The following is a 15,522-nucleotide window of genomic DNA, read 5'->3' on the forward strand; positions in this document are numbered from 1 at the left end:
TTTCATGTTGGGCCTTGATTGAGCACTGTATCCGTTGTCAAGGACGAGACAGACGTCACCACCGTCGACTTGGGTTATCTCCCCTGTGAACATGCATCACGTGACACATCACTTTCTAATCCACCCCTATCCGCGGTCGATCACCCGATTACAAACCATTTGTAATTCCTATTCAAGCCAAATTTGATCCCGTTGAAGAGTCGAAGCAATAGCAAGAGAAAAATAACTTACAACCATGTCGTATCCTGCACAAGGAGGAAATCAATGGATCAACCCAACGCTATCAAGTATCGAGAGATTAGTCAAGTCATCTATACACCAGCCCCTATAATCCACGTCCACGCAATCGCAAAATACAGCAATCCATTTCGAACCCTACGATCCAAGCCTCTCGCAGTCAAATCCAAAGAACTCCTTCCATTCGCTCCATCCTGATCAGTTTATCTCCTACTGAGAAAGTGCACTCACACATAGCAGTGGGTATCATCGACTCCCTCTTACTCATCGACATATATCGCAAGCTGATCATCTGCACATAGCGATTCGCACGATGCCTCGATATATCCCCCTATCAACTCTCCCTTCCCCCCTCTTACCCCATGTCCGTCAGTTATCCATTAACCCAATAATCAAACCCCTCTCTCAGCTACCCACTCCTTCCGACCACTTATTAGCAAACCCCAACAAGCCGGCTAATCTGCGTGTGCAGACTTGGGTAGATGGGAGGGGACGATGGAATGGAGTGTCCCAGAGGGAGAGACTGGGTGGGAAGAAGAGTGTGAATTTTGGGGTTGAGCGGGAAGGAAGGAGGTGGGGAGGATTAAAATGGGCTTTGAGAGAGAGGTAGAATAGCAGGTTGGAAGAGTGGTTAATATACAGATATATTGAATGAGTTTTGGGTCCGATGTGCGACTGACTTTGGGTTAGATGGGAGGAGAGCACTCGGTCTATTCTGCATCATCAGAATACATGATCATTGTTATATTCATTATACATGCATAATATCATTACGTTCTACGTATTACTGCTGATCTCCGAATATTGCTTGACCACGTTTGGAAGGAATCATGAATGCCATCTTGGCGTCCTGGTCGTCTATACTTCTGTCAAGTACGATCGTAAAAAAATATCAGCATGTCTGTCTTTCATACTTCCTTCCGTCTGTGATTATACATTTGAAAGGTTCTTGATTGCCTTATGTGTGCGATAATGAGATGAGTCTACCCACCTCTTAGCCAATTCTCCTCTGTATGTGACATCTTCCAAGCTGTCCGATGAGAGTGCTATTCCAGGTATGAACAGTCCTAGCGAGATCAGAGCTTCGAGTATGATCTAGTGTGATACATCCTGTCAGCCCTTGAGGCCAGAGTCCATCATTAGCGTTGTGTTATAATGGCACTTACAGAACCTGGTAATGATCCAGTAGGTCTCGAGAGGGCTTTCAACGTTGATAGGTCTATGTACAGGACATATAGTCAGTACGACATCCGATATACTGATGTGTTCAAGGGACTATGACATACGTTCATAAGTCGAGAATGCAGCTACACGTATAAGCACGATGATCAGCTTTGAGGGACAGAGGATCGATAGAGACGTCAAGGCATTCCGGACCCACCATGTACTAAAGCTAGAACAGCGACCACCACCAATACCTGACCTAATATCTTGGACATAACGGTCTTATCGCTCTTGGTTTCTCCTGTGACATACACTTCCTCTGACTCTGTTCGTCTAGTAAGCAGTTCTTCAGTGCATGAGTGATACTGACATGCACCTGCGGTATCTCATCTCTCCCTCGACCAGAGAGAGGCCAGGCCTGCACGCAGACCATAAGCGCCACGTGCCTACTTGCTCTCCAGACGTCAGGTGAGCCTAACATCTGTTCCATGGACGCGTGTCGGACAACGATGATGATGCGGGGTTGTTCTGACATCCAAAGATACTCGATGCATGTTCAAGTCAGATACATATGCAACATAGACATAAGGCCAACATTCATCTCATTCAGTGTACGCCCCACTAGTTATCCATTATGTCAAGATCGTACGACCGAGGTGAGCTGTCCTTTCCCTCCGAGGTGGAATACCAGCTGATCTTGTCAATGACTTTCACTTGGTAGCGTTGACCGTCTTCTCCCCTGATGGACATGTGAGCTCTCTGTGTCCCGCCTCAGTGATGGTCACAAGCTGACATACTTCATATTCAATAGTTATTCCAAGTAGAATACGCCCTTGAAGCCGTCCGAAGGGGAACCTGTGCTGTAAGTCTAGCTTATGACTTATTGTGGTTCAGTTTGGCCAATGTGTAAGCTAACTGTATGATTCGATGTACAGGTCGGTGTAAGAGGGAAATCATGTGTGGTGTTAGGAGTAGAAAAGAAATCGACTTTACAATTACAAGATCCACGAACGGTCAGGAAAGTAGCTATGTTGGATGATCATGTCTGTGTGGCTTTTGCAGGTTAGTCCCATCGTGACACTTCTTTCTTCAGCCAGTATATCCTTCACAATGTATTGTGGACTAAGCTGATGAAGCATGGTAATATACTCCATGTTTAGGCTTAACGGCAGATGGTAGAATATTAATCGACAAAGCCAGAGTTGAATGTCAATCTCACAGATTAACGGTTGAAGATCCAGTCAGTATTGAGTATATCACAAAGCATATTGCAGGTATTCAACAGGTAGGTCCCCAATCTTCCTTTGATTTGATATCATGTGCTAATACACTGCTTTTTATAGAAATACACTCAATCAGGTGGTGTGAGGCCATTCGGAATCTCAACTCTGGTAGTTGGTTTTGATCCCAATGATACTGTACCTAGACTGTATCAGACTGAACCCAGTGGTATCTACTCGGCTTGGAAGGTGAGTATCTGATCAAAGCTTGACCCTCGATCTCATCAGTCCCATCTTCAAAAGAATCTTTGAGACCTATATGCTTCTGCTCTTTAAGCTTTGCCCCGGTATTTAAAGCTCCGTCGACTTTCAAGCTGATACATTGATAATATCATTAGGCATGTTCGATCGGTCGAGCATCCAAGACGGTCCGAGAGTTCCTCGAAAAGAACTACACCGAAGACTTGCCACGGGACGAAGCTATCAAGTTGACTGTCAAATCGCTGCTTGAAGTGGTACAGACCGGTGCGAAGAACATTGAGATTAGTGTGATGGAGAGTTATGGAGTGATTACTGTGAGTAGGACTTTAATCTCATTTACGTTGTAAGACCATCGAGAACAAAATTTCAGTCTTGTCCGTACTATTCTTGATAATCCTCTTCATGAAGTCTCAAAGTATCACTTAATTGCTATTTGCTTTCCTTCCGTATCGGAAGCAGACAAAGTGATTATACATTACATACCATGCTGATACCTAATTTCGTTCCGAATCAGAACCTCGAACAATCCGAGATCGAAAATATAGTATCCCAAATAGAATCTGAGAAAGAAGCCGAAGCGGAGAAGAAGAGACAACGACTTGCAGCCACTCAAGCTGGTCAAGCTTCTATGGCAATGGGTTCAGCAGCTGTATCAGGTACTCAGACTCCTGCTGCTGGTGGCGCTGGAGATGGAGAGGGCCATGCGACTGTACCAGGAGAAGAGACTGGTGTGCAATAGTTTGCAGTACCGTAAAATGTCGACGTATGATATTCATGCATGTATATACAATATTATATATTGCACTCGAGTGATCCTAAGGATATCATGGGTATGTGACCATTCTTGGTAAAGTAGCGTAAGGTTTCCTTAATCCTAGTTTATCAATTAATCTCGCTGGCATACAATATACTGGATCTATATCTTCTAATCCTGGATAACCTAGGAGAGATAAACCTGGATGTGCGATCAAGATTTCGTTAAACTGATAGATCGATTCGGAAAAGTGATTGATCCGAATGGAAGGTGACTCACCAGCTACACCAAATATCGTATGAAATACATCTACCCAATCACCTGGTCTATCTGCTATCCCACCATCTTCCAGATCCTATAACATGGACATCATCATATGAGCTGTTGTGTCCCTCGATGGGAGAATCTGGTTGACCAACTTACTTGAGCACCTAAGATGAAATGTATCAATTTATCTTTATTGATCCAATTCAATTTACCCAATATCGATATGGAAGCGAGACACCACCAAGAGTAACAGACCTACGTCCAATACGGAAAATATCAATATTCGATCATTCTACCTAGCAACTCAGTTTCCATTCAGAGGATGAAGGGCGAAATGGAATAAGTTCTGTCGATGATCTGGCGATAATCTGGGCATTTCAACTCACGTCTTCCAGCTTCTCCGGACGTCCATTCAAACCACCATTAGGCAATTGCCTCTCAGATAACCATGCTCCCAATAGAGGTATATCGATCAAATCTTGTCTATCCAGTATCGATAAAGCGGCAGTACAGACCCATACTAAGTATATCAATCATCGAAGTTAGTATATATCTCGCTACTGACATCTCGGAGAGCAAAAAGAGAGGGGTTTGTTATTATACTCACCTTGTCCTGAATGACTCTCTGCTCCTGGAACTCTCCCAAATCCACCATCGAAATTCCTGCATCTACTTATATACTCTACTATCTTCTCCCTTTTGTCTTGAGGTATGTGATTGAGTCTGCCCAATAGAGATAGGGATGATAAGAGGATGTAGGTGAATCGAGTGTCGATCTCACCCCATGAATCGCCAGAGACAGAGCCATCGGGGTTGATTCGGTCAAGGAGGACTACAAGTTTGGCATGGGACGATCAGTCTTGCTCGATAAAATCACCTTCTCCATCATCAATCGAGATTACCAAGATGGACCATGTTTTTGCGATTCTGGCATACACTCACACTTCGTTACACTATCCACATCGACCCTATCGATCGCATCCTCCATCAACATAATCTGTATCCCTGATAATGTAGCTAATATGTGTCCATCATGATTCGGATGAGGTCCGAAAGCACCTATGACATTCAACAGAATCTCGTCAGCGAGCAATCCATTCACATTCTTTCCTGCTCAGCCAGCACTTGATAGTTGATATATAGACTTACCTGCTTCCTCGTCCCAGCATGATAAGACATACTCTATTACGCCTTCTCTATCCAGCGCCGAGGGCTGCCCCATTATATGAGAAGCCGTCAGTCCCCAGTATATCCCATTGAGACGGAGATGCGAGGTGAGATGATATGCTAGATCCTGGCGCTGCAAAAGAGAATAGAATCAGCATCGCCCGACCATCTCGTAATGCATTGCTCTGCATATGAACAGGGAACTAGCTCAGCCCTATTGATACTCACCTTGTCTAAATTCTGGATATACTTAATATGCAATGGCACATCGAGCTTGGACGTGGAAGAGGCAGAGGACGAGCTCGCTGCTGCCATGGTGCTTTGCTGAGCCCTCAGTATATGGATGGAAAGATGCACAAGGAAGCGAAATGAGGGATATGCAGTTGACCTGAAGGTGACGATGATGTCGAGTGAGTGGAGGTCGTTCAGCGGCAACAACAACCAAAACATGACGAGAGACGAAACCGTCGAATACTTTCTTTTCTACTTCCCATTCACATCAGACCATCCTGTAGATATACATATCTTGATAGGCTATAACTGCTTCATCTATCGATGACCTCGCATTTAGTTCGAGTCATGGAGTAGAGTTTGCCTCTCCGCTCATCATGGAATCGGAACCGATCACTCCCCTTCCTACCCCCACATCCACCGCAATCCGCTCTTCGTTCATCATATCGACATTCCCTCAGATCGTATCCGAGCTCATCCAGAACTCCCTAGATGCCGGAGCAAAGAACATGGATATATACATAAGCCTAGCCAAAGGGAATGAGAGCATTCGAGTGAGGGATGATGGATGTGGGATTGGAGAAGAGGGGTTGAGGAAGGCTGGAAAGAGGTTTCGTGGGTATCTGTCTGACTTTGCTTTCCTGCATCATTGCGCGATCTGTAGTGTAGTGTGTCTGGCATCTAGCTAGTGAAGGACCTACACTATATCGTCCTTGTCATGCTCACCATCCTGATGCACCTACATAGGAACCAGCAAGACCCTCAATGAAGCGAATCTCGGTTCAGTAAGGTCATACGGATTCAGAGGAGAAGGTGAGTTGTACCACATTTTTGCGAATATATCACTCAGCTCATGCGTAGTCACCCTCAGCGTTATCGTCCATATCTTCTTTATCATTACTTAGCATTACAAGCAAAACGACCTCGACTGACGAAGCATTAACGAAGATAATGAAATCTACTAAAACTCTCTATCTCGGCATTGATCCCTCACGCCATATTCCGTCGAAGAGCGGGACAATAGTGACAGTCAAAGAGATATTCCACAATATACCTGTTCGAAAGGAAGAGATGCTCAGGGTGAACGAAGATACATTGATGAGACAATGTAAGAAGGTCGTAGAGGTTTTTGCGTTGGCGAGGTATGGAGTGAACTGGTCGGTATGGGATGATAGAGGGATGGGCGATAGGAGGAAAGTTTTGGATATCAGAGGAGTTAGTAGCACTTTCTTGTCGCCCAATTCCAAGCTCAACCATTCAGCATCATCAACTCCAATTCAGTAGGAGCTGATATCGTCCGTTTATGCTAGACAAAGTCAAGTGTTCAAGTCTTTCGAGCCTTATACGGCAATGCACTTGTACGAGTGAGCTTTCTCCGCCTTTGCTTTGAAAGGTGACCGTCCTCATAAGGTGACGTTCTGTTATAGCGCGTACAAAGTATCCGCGTATCAGCGGGATCAAGACGTGTAGATGGTTTCATAAGTCTTTCAGGTGATATAACCAAGGTGAGCTAGATCCTCGCGGTGAAAGGACGATGCATAGCTGATTTTGGAGTATGACAGATTCATCAGCATCTCTGTGAGCTGCGTCAATATGGACCAGGTCGTACTATAGCTCACTAATATATTGCCGCAGATATCAACAACTACCCCATTACTCACTCTGAACTTCATCTAGCCATCGCAAGGAAATTCTCAAATAGCAGATTCGGTACTTTTGCTTCTGCGGGTCAACATGATGAATTGGAAGATCATGATGCCAGTAAGCAGCTCCTTCGATTTATTTATTATGATATTCGGACCAGCTGCTGAGACTAATCTCACAGAGAAACGAAGATCGCCCAGGAGGCTAGAACGTCATCCCATATATGTCCTCAACGTCTCATTACCTTCGGAAGAAGTGGATGTGAGCTTCGAACCGGCAAAAGGAATCTTGGGCTACAAGGTAAGCCATCTCTTCGACTATTCAAAAAGTCCTGTTCCGAGTCAGCTGATTATCTGGTATGTGTAATAGGATTTCGCCAAGGTCCAAGCACTTCTATTAGCTGTAGTAGACGAGTATCTCAAAAAGAACGGATACGATCGCATAAAGTTGCAAGATGCTTCTACAAGCCCTACGAAAGGCAGTCCAAGGAAGGCTACATCATCTGTGACGATCTTGCATGGCCGATCGCCTTTGGGTAAAGGAGTGACCTCTCATCATGACTCACATCAGGAATGGGATTTGACTAGACCAACGCCATTGTCTTTCTCAGCCATAATACCGATTGCCGCTCCCACTCACCAACAGAATCAAGAGGATCCCCAACTTCTACTTAGCCCCGGTTTGTTACCCCCTACACCACCTCTGACACCTTTTGATCAACTTTTGGTTACAAGAAAACAGATTCGAATTGATGTCGATGGCTATTCACCTCGTATAGCTGAGAAACCAAGTCAGGAATGTCAGTGGATAGTTGATCTGGAGAATAGAATCGATGGTGGTGTATTACCATTTAGCAAGCCATCCGCAAACAGGAAGAGATCGTTGGAAGCTATGCAATCTGACGAAGAGCATAATGATCATGGACACTCGTACCAACACCAAGCAGATGATCCATTATCAGCCAAATCTATCACATTGGACTCTTCTACAAAACAACGCAAAGTGGAAATTCAACTTTGTAAATCGTCTTTAGATCACGCCCATGTCGTGGGTCAAGTAGATCAGAAATTCGTTGCTATCACTATCGACCTACATACTTCCACAGGCACCAACGAAGATAAAGCAGTGGTATTGGTAGATCAACATGCAGCCGACGAGAGGATATCAGTTGAAAACATATTGGCTTCACTTTGTATGGGATTTAGGAATGACAGTATGGCTATAACCAAATTAATGAAACATACGCCTCGTATCATTCTTACAACTCAAGAAATGAGGCAACTTTCTCAACCTGGTGTCAAGGAAGTGTTCAAAAGATGGGGTATACACCTTACTGTGCCCCCGCTGGAAGGATTGGAAGGTGATTATGTTCAAATGCAAGTCGATGCTGTACCTAGCTTGTTGGTCGGTAGATTAGGTAAAAAAGAGGGTGTCGAGATGAGTAGATTGATCAGAGGTCACCTACCTGTTCTGACAGATGATCTTGGTGTGATCGAAGCTTTGATTGGGTCATTTGAGCAGTCATCAGATAAAACAGAGGAAAAGAGGAACGATTGGGGCAAAGAAATGAGATTCATGCCGAGGGAAATGTTGGAGTTGGCTAATTCAAAGGCTTGTCGAGGTGAGTAATGCTATACTATTAGACTCTATCACAAATGCTCAAATTATCAGTTGCAATGCTGATGGCTGATGACTCGCTCGCAGGCGCAATCATGTTCCAAGATTCCCTCGATCTCGATCAACAATCACGGCTGATCTCCCAATTGGGTCAAACGAAATTCCCATTCATGTGCGCTCACGGTAGACCCAGTATGATCCCTCTGATAGTTTTACAGAATCTTTCTGTGACGGAAACGGACACAGAAATCGGAAAGGTATGGAAGAGGGATATAGATTGGAAAGGATGGAAGGCGAAACGAAAATAGCAACAACTGTTCTGTGAAATCGGGTTTGGTGCATGTCTTGTAGCTATAGTCATACTGGAACTGTTGTATTCTTACTGTAGTAGTTGCTTGTCATATGCATCTTGTCATTGTTGACTACTTCATGATTATATCGCTACACAAGATTCCCCTTTGCTTCACCTCTAGTATCCTTCCAATTCACCTTCATCCTTCAATTGATCATACACCTCTTTCTTCTCGACTTTTAACCTTTGCACAAAGTCTCTCATCGCCTCTAATCCACTTCTACCCGCATCCTTCTCTCTTCTAGCAAACTTCAATACAATCCTGACACTTTCCTTGTCCGCCTGTGGATTCGGACTAACCATCTCATCGAATATAAACTCCGCCGCCTCGGCCAATTGGGAATTCCTACATAGAAATTCAACATATGAATCGTAATGTTTTTTCTCCCATGCTAAATCCCATTTCTTTGCCCAAGCCCAGATTTTCTTTCCCCTTTTTAAAGAATAACTCCATCCACACGCATCCAGAATGACATTTATACTTGCTGCATAAAGACTTCTAAGATTCTGAGCAGGTTCTCTAGCCCGTCGAGAAACAAGTTCATCCCAAACTTCGAAACATTCACTATATGCTCCTACCCTCGCATAGGCATCCATCAGGGAAGATAAGAGTGGTATATCCGGTATGATCAATGGATCAAGTTTGAGTAAGGTATGGATATCCCTTATCGATTGAGAGAGTATATCAAGTTGTTCACCTATATTCACTTGTTGATATTCTTGTTCAAATGGTGATATCGATGTCGATGTAGTCGTCGTTGTTGATGGCGTGGTTGAAGGGGTTGACGGAGGTGGGCGTAATTTTCTACGTAATTTGGTCGCTTGAGAACCGTATTGTTTTAACAAACTTGATAGGATATGTGAGTCAGGCTGATATCCATTTCTACTCATATCCTTCAGAATCGCAATGAACAATTCCGGTGGACAAAAAGGTGATTGGGTCCAATATAGATTTAAGAAATTGATCAAAATCACTTTATACCCTTCTTCATCTATCGAACCAGGTGATAAGTCGTAGAAATGTGAATAGAGATTGAAAGCTGAATAATGATCTTCACTTGATTTCATCAATAATACAAGTAACGAAATCATATTGCTCGACGATATTTCCATATGGTGGATCTTCATATCTTCAAGCAGTTTCAGAGCAGTCCTAGTTGATGGTGGTTGAGCTTTCGAACATGCCATTAAAAGGTATTGATAGACATTCTGAAATTTGTTTTTCTCCTTTTTTGTGTTGAAAGCCAAAGAGGAAGATGAGTAATCATCATATATCCTAATCATATCATCTAATCTGCTATGATGTCGAACATTCGATAAAGGTATGATAATGTTTCTTGCTAAATCCGCGGATACTTCTATTCCCCTCGATAATATCTCCGAATACACCTCTAATACCACATCTAGTTTATCATGCGATTTGAGCTCTAACAAGTACACTCTGATGGCCTCCGCCCATACGTCCGCTTTAGCTTCTATTCCGCAAACTCGCTCAGCGCCATCCACCGATCCAATAATTTCTGAAAATCCCACAATGGATGTTGAAGAGATGTACGATCTGAGTTTTCGCAGTGATAGGAACGTCAAAGCTTTCTGAGGTGGTTTGATCCCTTTCTCCTTCATATTCTCAATTGTATTTTTCACCATGTCCAGGTCATCGCGGGCAATAGCCATTTCCACGATAGCATTCCATAGCCCGGGTGAAACGATGTTTTTCATGTTCCATCTCGAGACGATCTCATTGGCTTCATCTAGGTCTCCTAATGAGATGTACAATCTCATCAGTTCCGCTTCGGTTGATGGCTCCAGCATTAATCCCTTTTCCCTTATATCTCCTAAAACAGATTCTAACTTTGAGCGAGAGAGTGATCCAGTAGAACGAGAGTGGGTGTTCCTTATCGATCTGATGATGAGGGCGATGTCTGATTGGTCAAGTGTGGAATATTGTCGAAGGAAAGGAATCACAGTGTCGATGAGAAACGGATAGTCGGTAGAAGCTGATCGAAGGAGTATACGCCAATCTACGTCCTCAGGATCAATCGACTGAGCGAGCGAAAGAGCCTCCTCTGTTAGTCCGTTATTACACAGAGCTTTAATGAGGAGATTGACATGCTCTGCAGCAATGGTATATCCAAAGCGATTTGGTAGATCATCATATATCCTTCTTAGTAATTCTAAATCCCTCAATGATCGCGATTCCGCTAATAGCGTTATAGCATCGTATAGATGTTCAGCTGACAGGCAATTGGATGGAGAAGGTGAAGAGACTATGGTTCTGTAGGAGGAATGGAGGGACTCGATTTGAGATGAGGATATGGAATTGACAAATTCAGAGGCTGCTTGATCGGGTGATGTGGGTGTCAAGCTTTTTGCGCGAGAGAAGAACGATGTGAATGGGGAGAGAAGGGATGAGGTCGAGTTGAAACGATAGCCTTGCATAGGTATCGATGCACCTGTCACAGGGTTAGACATGAACATCCCCTCATACCACAATGCGATTCATGGCTCACCTCTCCTTATACCCTCTTGGACTGACCCATGTCTTAGCACCGATGGGTCCCTTCTGATTGTTACTGAAGCATTGTGTCGCCGTATGAGAGAAGCAGGATTACACCTTGCTCTGTAAGGCATCTCCAGTGTTCTGACTACTATGCTATTATATGAGCTTTTGAGATGAGGTCGAATTTTATAGGTCGAATGAAAATATCGAGGTGAACCCGTCTTTGGGTTGTTGATGGTACTCAAGGAGACCCCGGATTATCAGTTCCAGTTCATGGTTCAAATTGAAAGTGGCAAATCTCAGTGGCATTAAAGTCAGTCGAGCGTTCCCGTGTTATGCACCGTCGTAGACCATCCGGCCGATCTATATGAATTGGACAGCGATTGGGACAAGTGCAAGCGTATCGGAGCATCGTGACTCATGGTATGTTGTTCATGTTCTTGATAATTGGTATAACCGGGGCTCAGACCTGACAGATGAATGAGGATGGCATCTTCTGTCGGAAAGGCCAACGTCATCACCATCAAAGGACGATCTTTCCCCATCATCAGAATACCTACCTTGCTTAGATCATGTGAGAAGTCTCTGGTACTCATGAGCTTCGTGTACATAATGCGATCCCAAATTTACATGTAATAAGCCCCTCCTGTAAACTTACTGATGACTAATATCTTCTTGTGAGCCCTTCGATAGCTACAAATATGCCATATTCACTTGTTCATACAAATGAAGTGAACCTTCAGCCTTCCGATCGGACGCTTCTTCTTCCAATTGGATCTCTACCCGAAGACATCCAATACTCCGTCATCTCAGCCTTCGCCACCCTATCTTTCGAGAATCTCAAATGCGTCTCCTCGCTCAATTCTCGGTTTCGTGCTTCTTTTAACTCCCTCCTATTTCACTCAATTACGTTGTCTGACGAAGACGCGCACATCCTCAAACATTTATGCCCACCTCGATTACAATCTGCGGCACCCCCTGTTTTGGATGAATTCAGACTACAAGATTTGCACAAGTCCAAAAATCAGTATACTAGATTTTGTTCCATATGCAGCTCAGCGCGGAATCTATCGATAGTTGGCGAGACGATTTTAGAAGTGATTGCCCAGATGTTAGAGCAGGAGGGAACCACCAATTTCTTTCCTCAAGTTGAACAGCTGGTATTCAGAAATACGAAGAAGGGCCATGGCCTTGAACGTATAAGCATGGACACATCCATAGAACATTCCCTAGGCAAGATCCTCACGACTATCCAGCCAAGAAAACTGTGTCTGAATCTCGGAATACCTTTTTCCCATACATGGCACAACCTCGTACAGAACCTAGCCGACGGGGGTTTGGGTGGAATACAAGAAATTGTTCATCACGGAGTACCTATATCAAACATGAAGGTTGAATTTCTGATTTTAGAGGGTGTAGCAATACAGAGGTTCTTCTTAGAAGATTATGTTATCCCTTCGTACAGTCAGACGACTCTCAAAGTCATTTACCGATGGGCTTCACCAAGGAATGATTTGTATATTCACAGGACGATACCTCAGGAGATACATGTCTACGCTGATTGGCGGGGCTCGTATGGATTACCATTGGAGCTTGTCGATTCGCCAATCGAGGATATGTGGGAGTTGAAGAAAGTCACCCATATTCAACAAGCCGACGAGAAGGTCGAGTGTGAGTGTTGCTCTAGTCAGAAGCTATAAAGATCTGAGGGGAAATCAGGAATGCATGGGGCTGAGGGGTGGCATATCGGTACGCATTAGACGAAGCATACATATAAATATATATACCGAATTCATGAGATTCTAGCCTTTGCTATAGTAGGGAACCATCCTACTATCATGTGATGCGAAACGTCCACCTACAACAAGTTAAACATTCGACTTGTATTGCTCGTGTGTTCCAGGAAAAGTACCCGGCATCTCGTCATCGGAATCAAGCATCTCATCGGGTATACTTCTGAAGAACCCATATTTTCTGCGTTTTTTGATTAATCGCAGATTGTTAGGATTGTACTCAGTCCCCTTGTTCCATAAACCTGAGAATGCATCCCAGCCATGATCTTTCTGGAAGAAGACGGTTCTTTGCGTTTGAGTATCATACATTAACGTATCGTCTTTGAAACGATATCCTCCGATGAGCAGGCTTCCACTCGTGTTTTCCTTGAAAATATCGTCCATCTTCCAGTCATCGCCCACACTAGGGGGATTGCCGTCGGATGAGGTGATATTCACTTTGGAAGGGGTGGAAGTCATATTGGTAGTCTCTTTATCTGCCATTGTTTCACACGTCTGATAGTTTGTCTTGTTAGGTTGATGGTGTTAAACCGATTATGAAAATTAGTTGTGTTGAAATTTCGATATCTGTAGTAGACTTAAGCTCTGGCGAACCATGATAGCTTGGTGATATACAGAGTAACACTGCTTATACTGTATAGCCTGACCTGGTCGTGGATCCCCCGGCTTGACAAAACAGAGAGGGGGCATTTGAATATCTGAAGAAAGGAACGACCGACGTCATCAAGAACAGTGCTCCACTCTTGTGTTTCGTTTGTCTTGAAACGTGTCAGAATCCGTCAGCGGTGATAGTCTTTCAAAAGAAGATATCGTTGACATGGTTTCATGGCAATCCACCTTTGTGCAACATGAGAATGCTGAGACATCAAAGTACAGAGCTTCTGGATACGTCCTGTGTGCATGTACACAGCATATTGAGGCAGATGAAGGGTCAACAGGAATATCACATCTGGCGAATTGTACCTTTCACCTATTCTACTACCAACGTATGGATATCACATCTTCCGATATCCTTCGACTCGAAGCTGATCTATTGTCCCGTGAGCCCAATGGCCAATCGCAGGAAACACTGTACTGGAGGCATTGAAGTACCCACGTTTACTCAGGACCTACAGCAGCAAACGCATTCACCCATTGACTGATCCCCAAAAACCGTCACATCTTGACCCCTGATCCTTCTCTGCAGATCTACCGACATACCGACGGTATGATTCGGGGAGTCCTGATAAATTTGCACCCGAGTCTGGTCGTTACCGATATTATCTTCCGTACTTGGCATCAAAACCGATGGCGACCGACCGGCAAGGTGCGCCATGAAGAATCTCTGAAGTGGGACACCCGTAAAAATGATTCTCGTCGATCCAACATCATTATGAAAAGTCATGGAATGCAGATTCCAGTGACTCTTCAATATCTCCAATTTCCAAATTTCAGGTGATTTAGGATTTTTCTTATCGTACGCTCTGAGGTTTTCTATACATAGATGTTTAGGTTTCAGATATCTCCCCAATAATTGTACGACCCTTTTTGAGTGTAATGACCCATCAAAAGCATGATAATCTATCTTCTGGAGAAATCTCATGAATCCATCTCTCAATACCAGATATTCCACATTCTTGAACAACGTTTGAGAGCTTCTTAGGTCTTTAGAACTAAGACCTGAACAATCTGCTGACTTGCTTCTTCATCGTCGATCTCTAGATGGGTAATCGAATGACACAGGTTGAGGAATCGATCACGGTTTCTTCTTGGCGGTAAACCCGTATCTGAAGCTGCAAGAATCAATGTAGCATGCAATTGGAAATCCCCTACGTTGTTACTATTTAACGATATGTATCGGTACAGTTTGGGTTGGTATCGATTGTATAGGAATGTGTTGACCCGTACGGCGATTTTGAGATTGGGGAAATTGATTGAAGTGAATATGTCAAATATGGTCGAAAGTACATCCTCAGGGAATTTAGGTGATGGTTTGCGTGGGCGTAACGGAGGGGTGGGAGGTGAAGGGAGAGGATCGAGGGTGTCGTCTATACCATCGAGAAATTCCTGGAAACTCTGGAGTGACATGGTTTTTTAGGTGGGAATGGTGCAGTATGGAGTTGACAAGAAAACTTATACCATAAACAAAGATGTGAGAGAAAAGCGGAATGATGTGTAGATGGCCTACCGCATACTCTTGAGGCAGATTGCTACTATACATTCATTGTACGTACGTTACATGTGTGTACTCACGGCTGCGTGCTTCGATCGGTTTTCAAAATCAGTATGAACAACATCCTGTCATTCCTGCCAAACTCGTCTTCTCACCTTGCTTT

The 15,522-nt window shown here is 43.9% G+C and overlaps 9 protein-coding genes across 9 annotated transcripts; 4 read left to right on the plus strand and 5 right to left on the minus strand.

Moving 5' to 3' along the window:
* Positions 1 to 550: 550 nt before the first annotated feature.
* Positions 551 to 847, plus strand: L199_004147 (uncharacterized protein; the record flags this gene model as incomplete). The annotated part of the gene is made up of 1 exon (XM_064889875.1): positions 551 to 847. One exon carries the CDS (start codon positions 551 to 553, stop codon positions 845 to 847), a length of 297 nt encoding a protein of 98 aa, XP_064745947.1.
* Positions 848 to 1,021: 174 nt separating this feature from the next.
* Positions 1,022 to 1,676, minus strand: L199_004148 (uncharacterized protein; the record flags this gene model as incomplete). The annotated part of the gene is made up of 5 exons (XM_064889876.1): positions 1,022 to 1,103; positions 1,229 to 1,332; positions 1,404 to 1,456; positions 1,524 to 1,544; positions 1,619 to 1,676. 5 exons carry the CDS (start codon positions 1,674 to 1,676, stop codon positions 1,022 to 1,024), a joined length of 318 nt encoding a protein of 105 aa, XP_064745948.1.
* A 359-nt stretch (positions 1,677 to 2,035) lies between these two features.
* Positions 2,036 to 3,621, plus strand: L199_004149 (uncharacterized protein; the record flags this gene model as incomplete). The annotated part of the gene is made up of 8 exons (XM_064889877.1): positions 2,036 to 2,057; positions 2,123 to 2,151; positions 2,213 to 2,263; positions 2,337 to 2,463; positions 2,562 to 2,686; positions 2,745 to 2,870; positions 3,020 to 3,196; positions 3,397 to 3,621. 8 exons carry the CDS (start codon positions 2,036 to 2,038, stop codon positions 3,619 to 3,621), a joined length of 882 nt encoding a protein of 293 aa, XP_064745949.1.
* Positions 3,622 to 3,706: 85 nt separating this feature from the next.
* On the minus strand, positions 3,707 to 5,385 carry L199_004150 (uncharacterized protein; the record flags this gene model as incomplete). The annotated part of the gene is made up of 8 exons (XM_064889878.1): positions 3,707 to 3,837; positions 3,916 to 3,991; positions 4,060 to 4,158; positions 4,290 to 4,423; positions 4,511 to 4,735; positions 4,846 to 4,962; positions 5,053 to 5,203; positions 5,299 to 5,385. The coding sequence occupies 8 exons, from the start codon at positions 5,383 to 5,385 to the stop codon at positions 3,707 to 3,709; spliced, it is 1,020 nt and encodes a 339-aa protein (XP_064745950.1).
* Positions 5,386 to 5,678: 293 nt separating this feature from the next.
* Positions 5,679 to 8,870, plus strand: L199_004151 (uncharacterized protein; the record flags this gene model as incomplete). The annotated part of the gene is made up of 10 exons (XM_064889879.1): positions 5,679 to 5,916; positions 6,049 to 6,114; positions 6,173 to 6,516; positions 6,612 to 6,665; positions 6,729 to 6,806; positions 6,864 to 6,879; positions 6,937 to 7,062; positions 7,127 to 7,245; positions 7,315 to 8,566; positions 8,650 to 8,870. The coding sequence occupies 10 exons, from the start codon at positions 5,679 to 5,681 to the stop codon at positions 8,868 to 8,870; spliced, it is 2,514 nt and encodes an 837-aa protein (XP_064745951.1).
* Positions 8,871 to 9,031: 161 nt separating this feature from the next.
* L199_004152 (uncharacterized protein) lies at positions 9,032 to 11,545 on the minus strand (the record flags this gene model as incomplete). The annotated part of the gene is made up of 2 exons (XM_064889880.1): positions 9,032 to 11,367; positions 11,425 to 11,545. 2 exons carry the CDS (start codon positions 11,543 to 11,545, stop codon positions 9,032 to 9,034), a joined length of 2,457 nt encoding a protein of 818 aa, XP_064745952.1.
* A 570-nt stretch (positions 11,546 to 12,115) lies between these two features.
* L199_004153 (uncharacterized protein) lies at positions 12,116 to 13,114 on the plus strand (the record flags this gene model as incomplete). Its single annotated transcript, XM_064889881.1, has 1 exon — positions 12,116 to 13,114. One exon carries the CDS (start codon positions 12,116 to 12,118, stop codon positions 13,112 to 13,114), a length of 999 nt encoding a protein of 332 aa, XP_064745953.1.
* A 168-nt stretch (positions 13,115 to 13,282) lies between these two features.
* L199_004154 (uncharacterized protein) lies at positions 13,283 to 13,690 on the minus strand (the record flags this gene model as incomplete). Its single annotated transcript, XM_064889882.1, has 1 exon — positions 13,283 to 13,690. One exon carries the CDS (start codon positions 13,688 to 13,690, stop codon positions 13,283 to 13,285), a length of 408 nt encoding a protein of 135 aa, XP_064745954.1.
* A 495-nt stretch (positions 13,691 to 14,185) lies between these two features.
* L199_004155 (uncharacterized protein) lies at positions 14,186 to 15,274 on the minus strand (the record flags this gene model as incomplete). The annotated part of the gene is made up of 3 exons (XM_064889883.1): positions 14,186 to 14,232; positions 14,321 to 14,680; positions 14,884 to 15,274. 3 exons carry the CDS (start codon positions 15,272 to 15,274, stop codon positions 14,186 to 14,188), a joined length of 798 nt encoding a protein of 265 aa, XP_064745955.1.
* Positions 15,275 to 15,522: the final 248 nt, after the last annotated feature.

This window comes from Kwoniella botswanensis, chromosome 1 (assembly GCF_036426115.1).
Source record: "Kwoniella botswanensis chromosome 1, complete sequence".
NCBI lineage: Eukaryota > Fungi > Basidiomycota > Tremellomycetes > Tremellales > Cryptococcaceae > Kwoniella > Kwoniella botswanensis.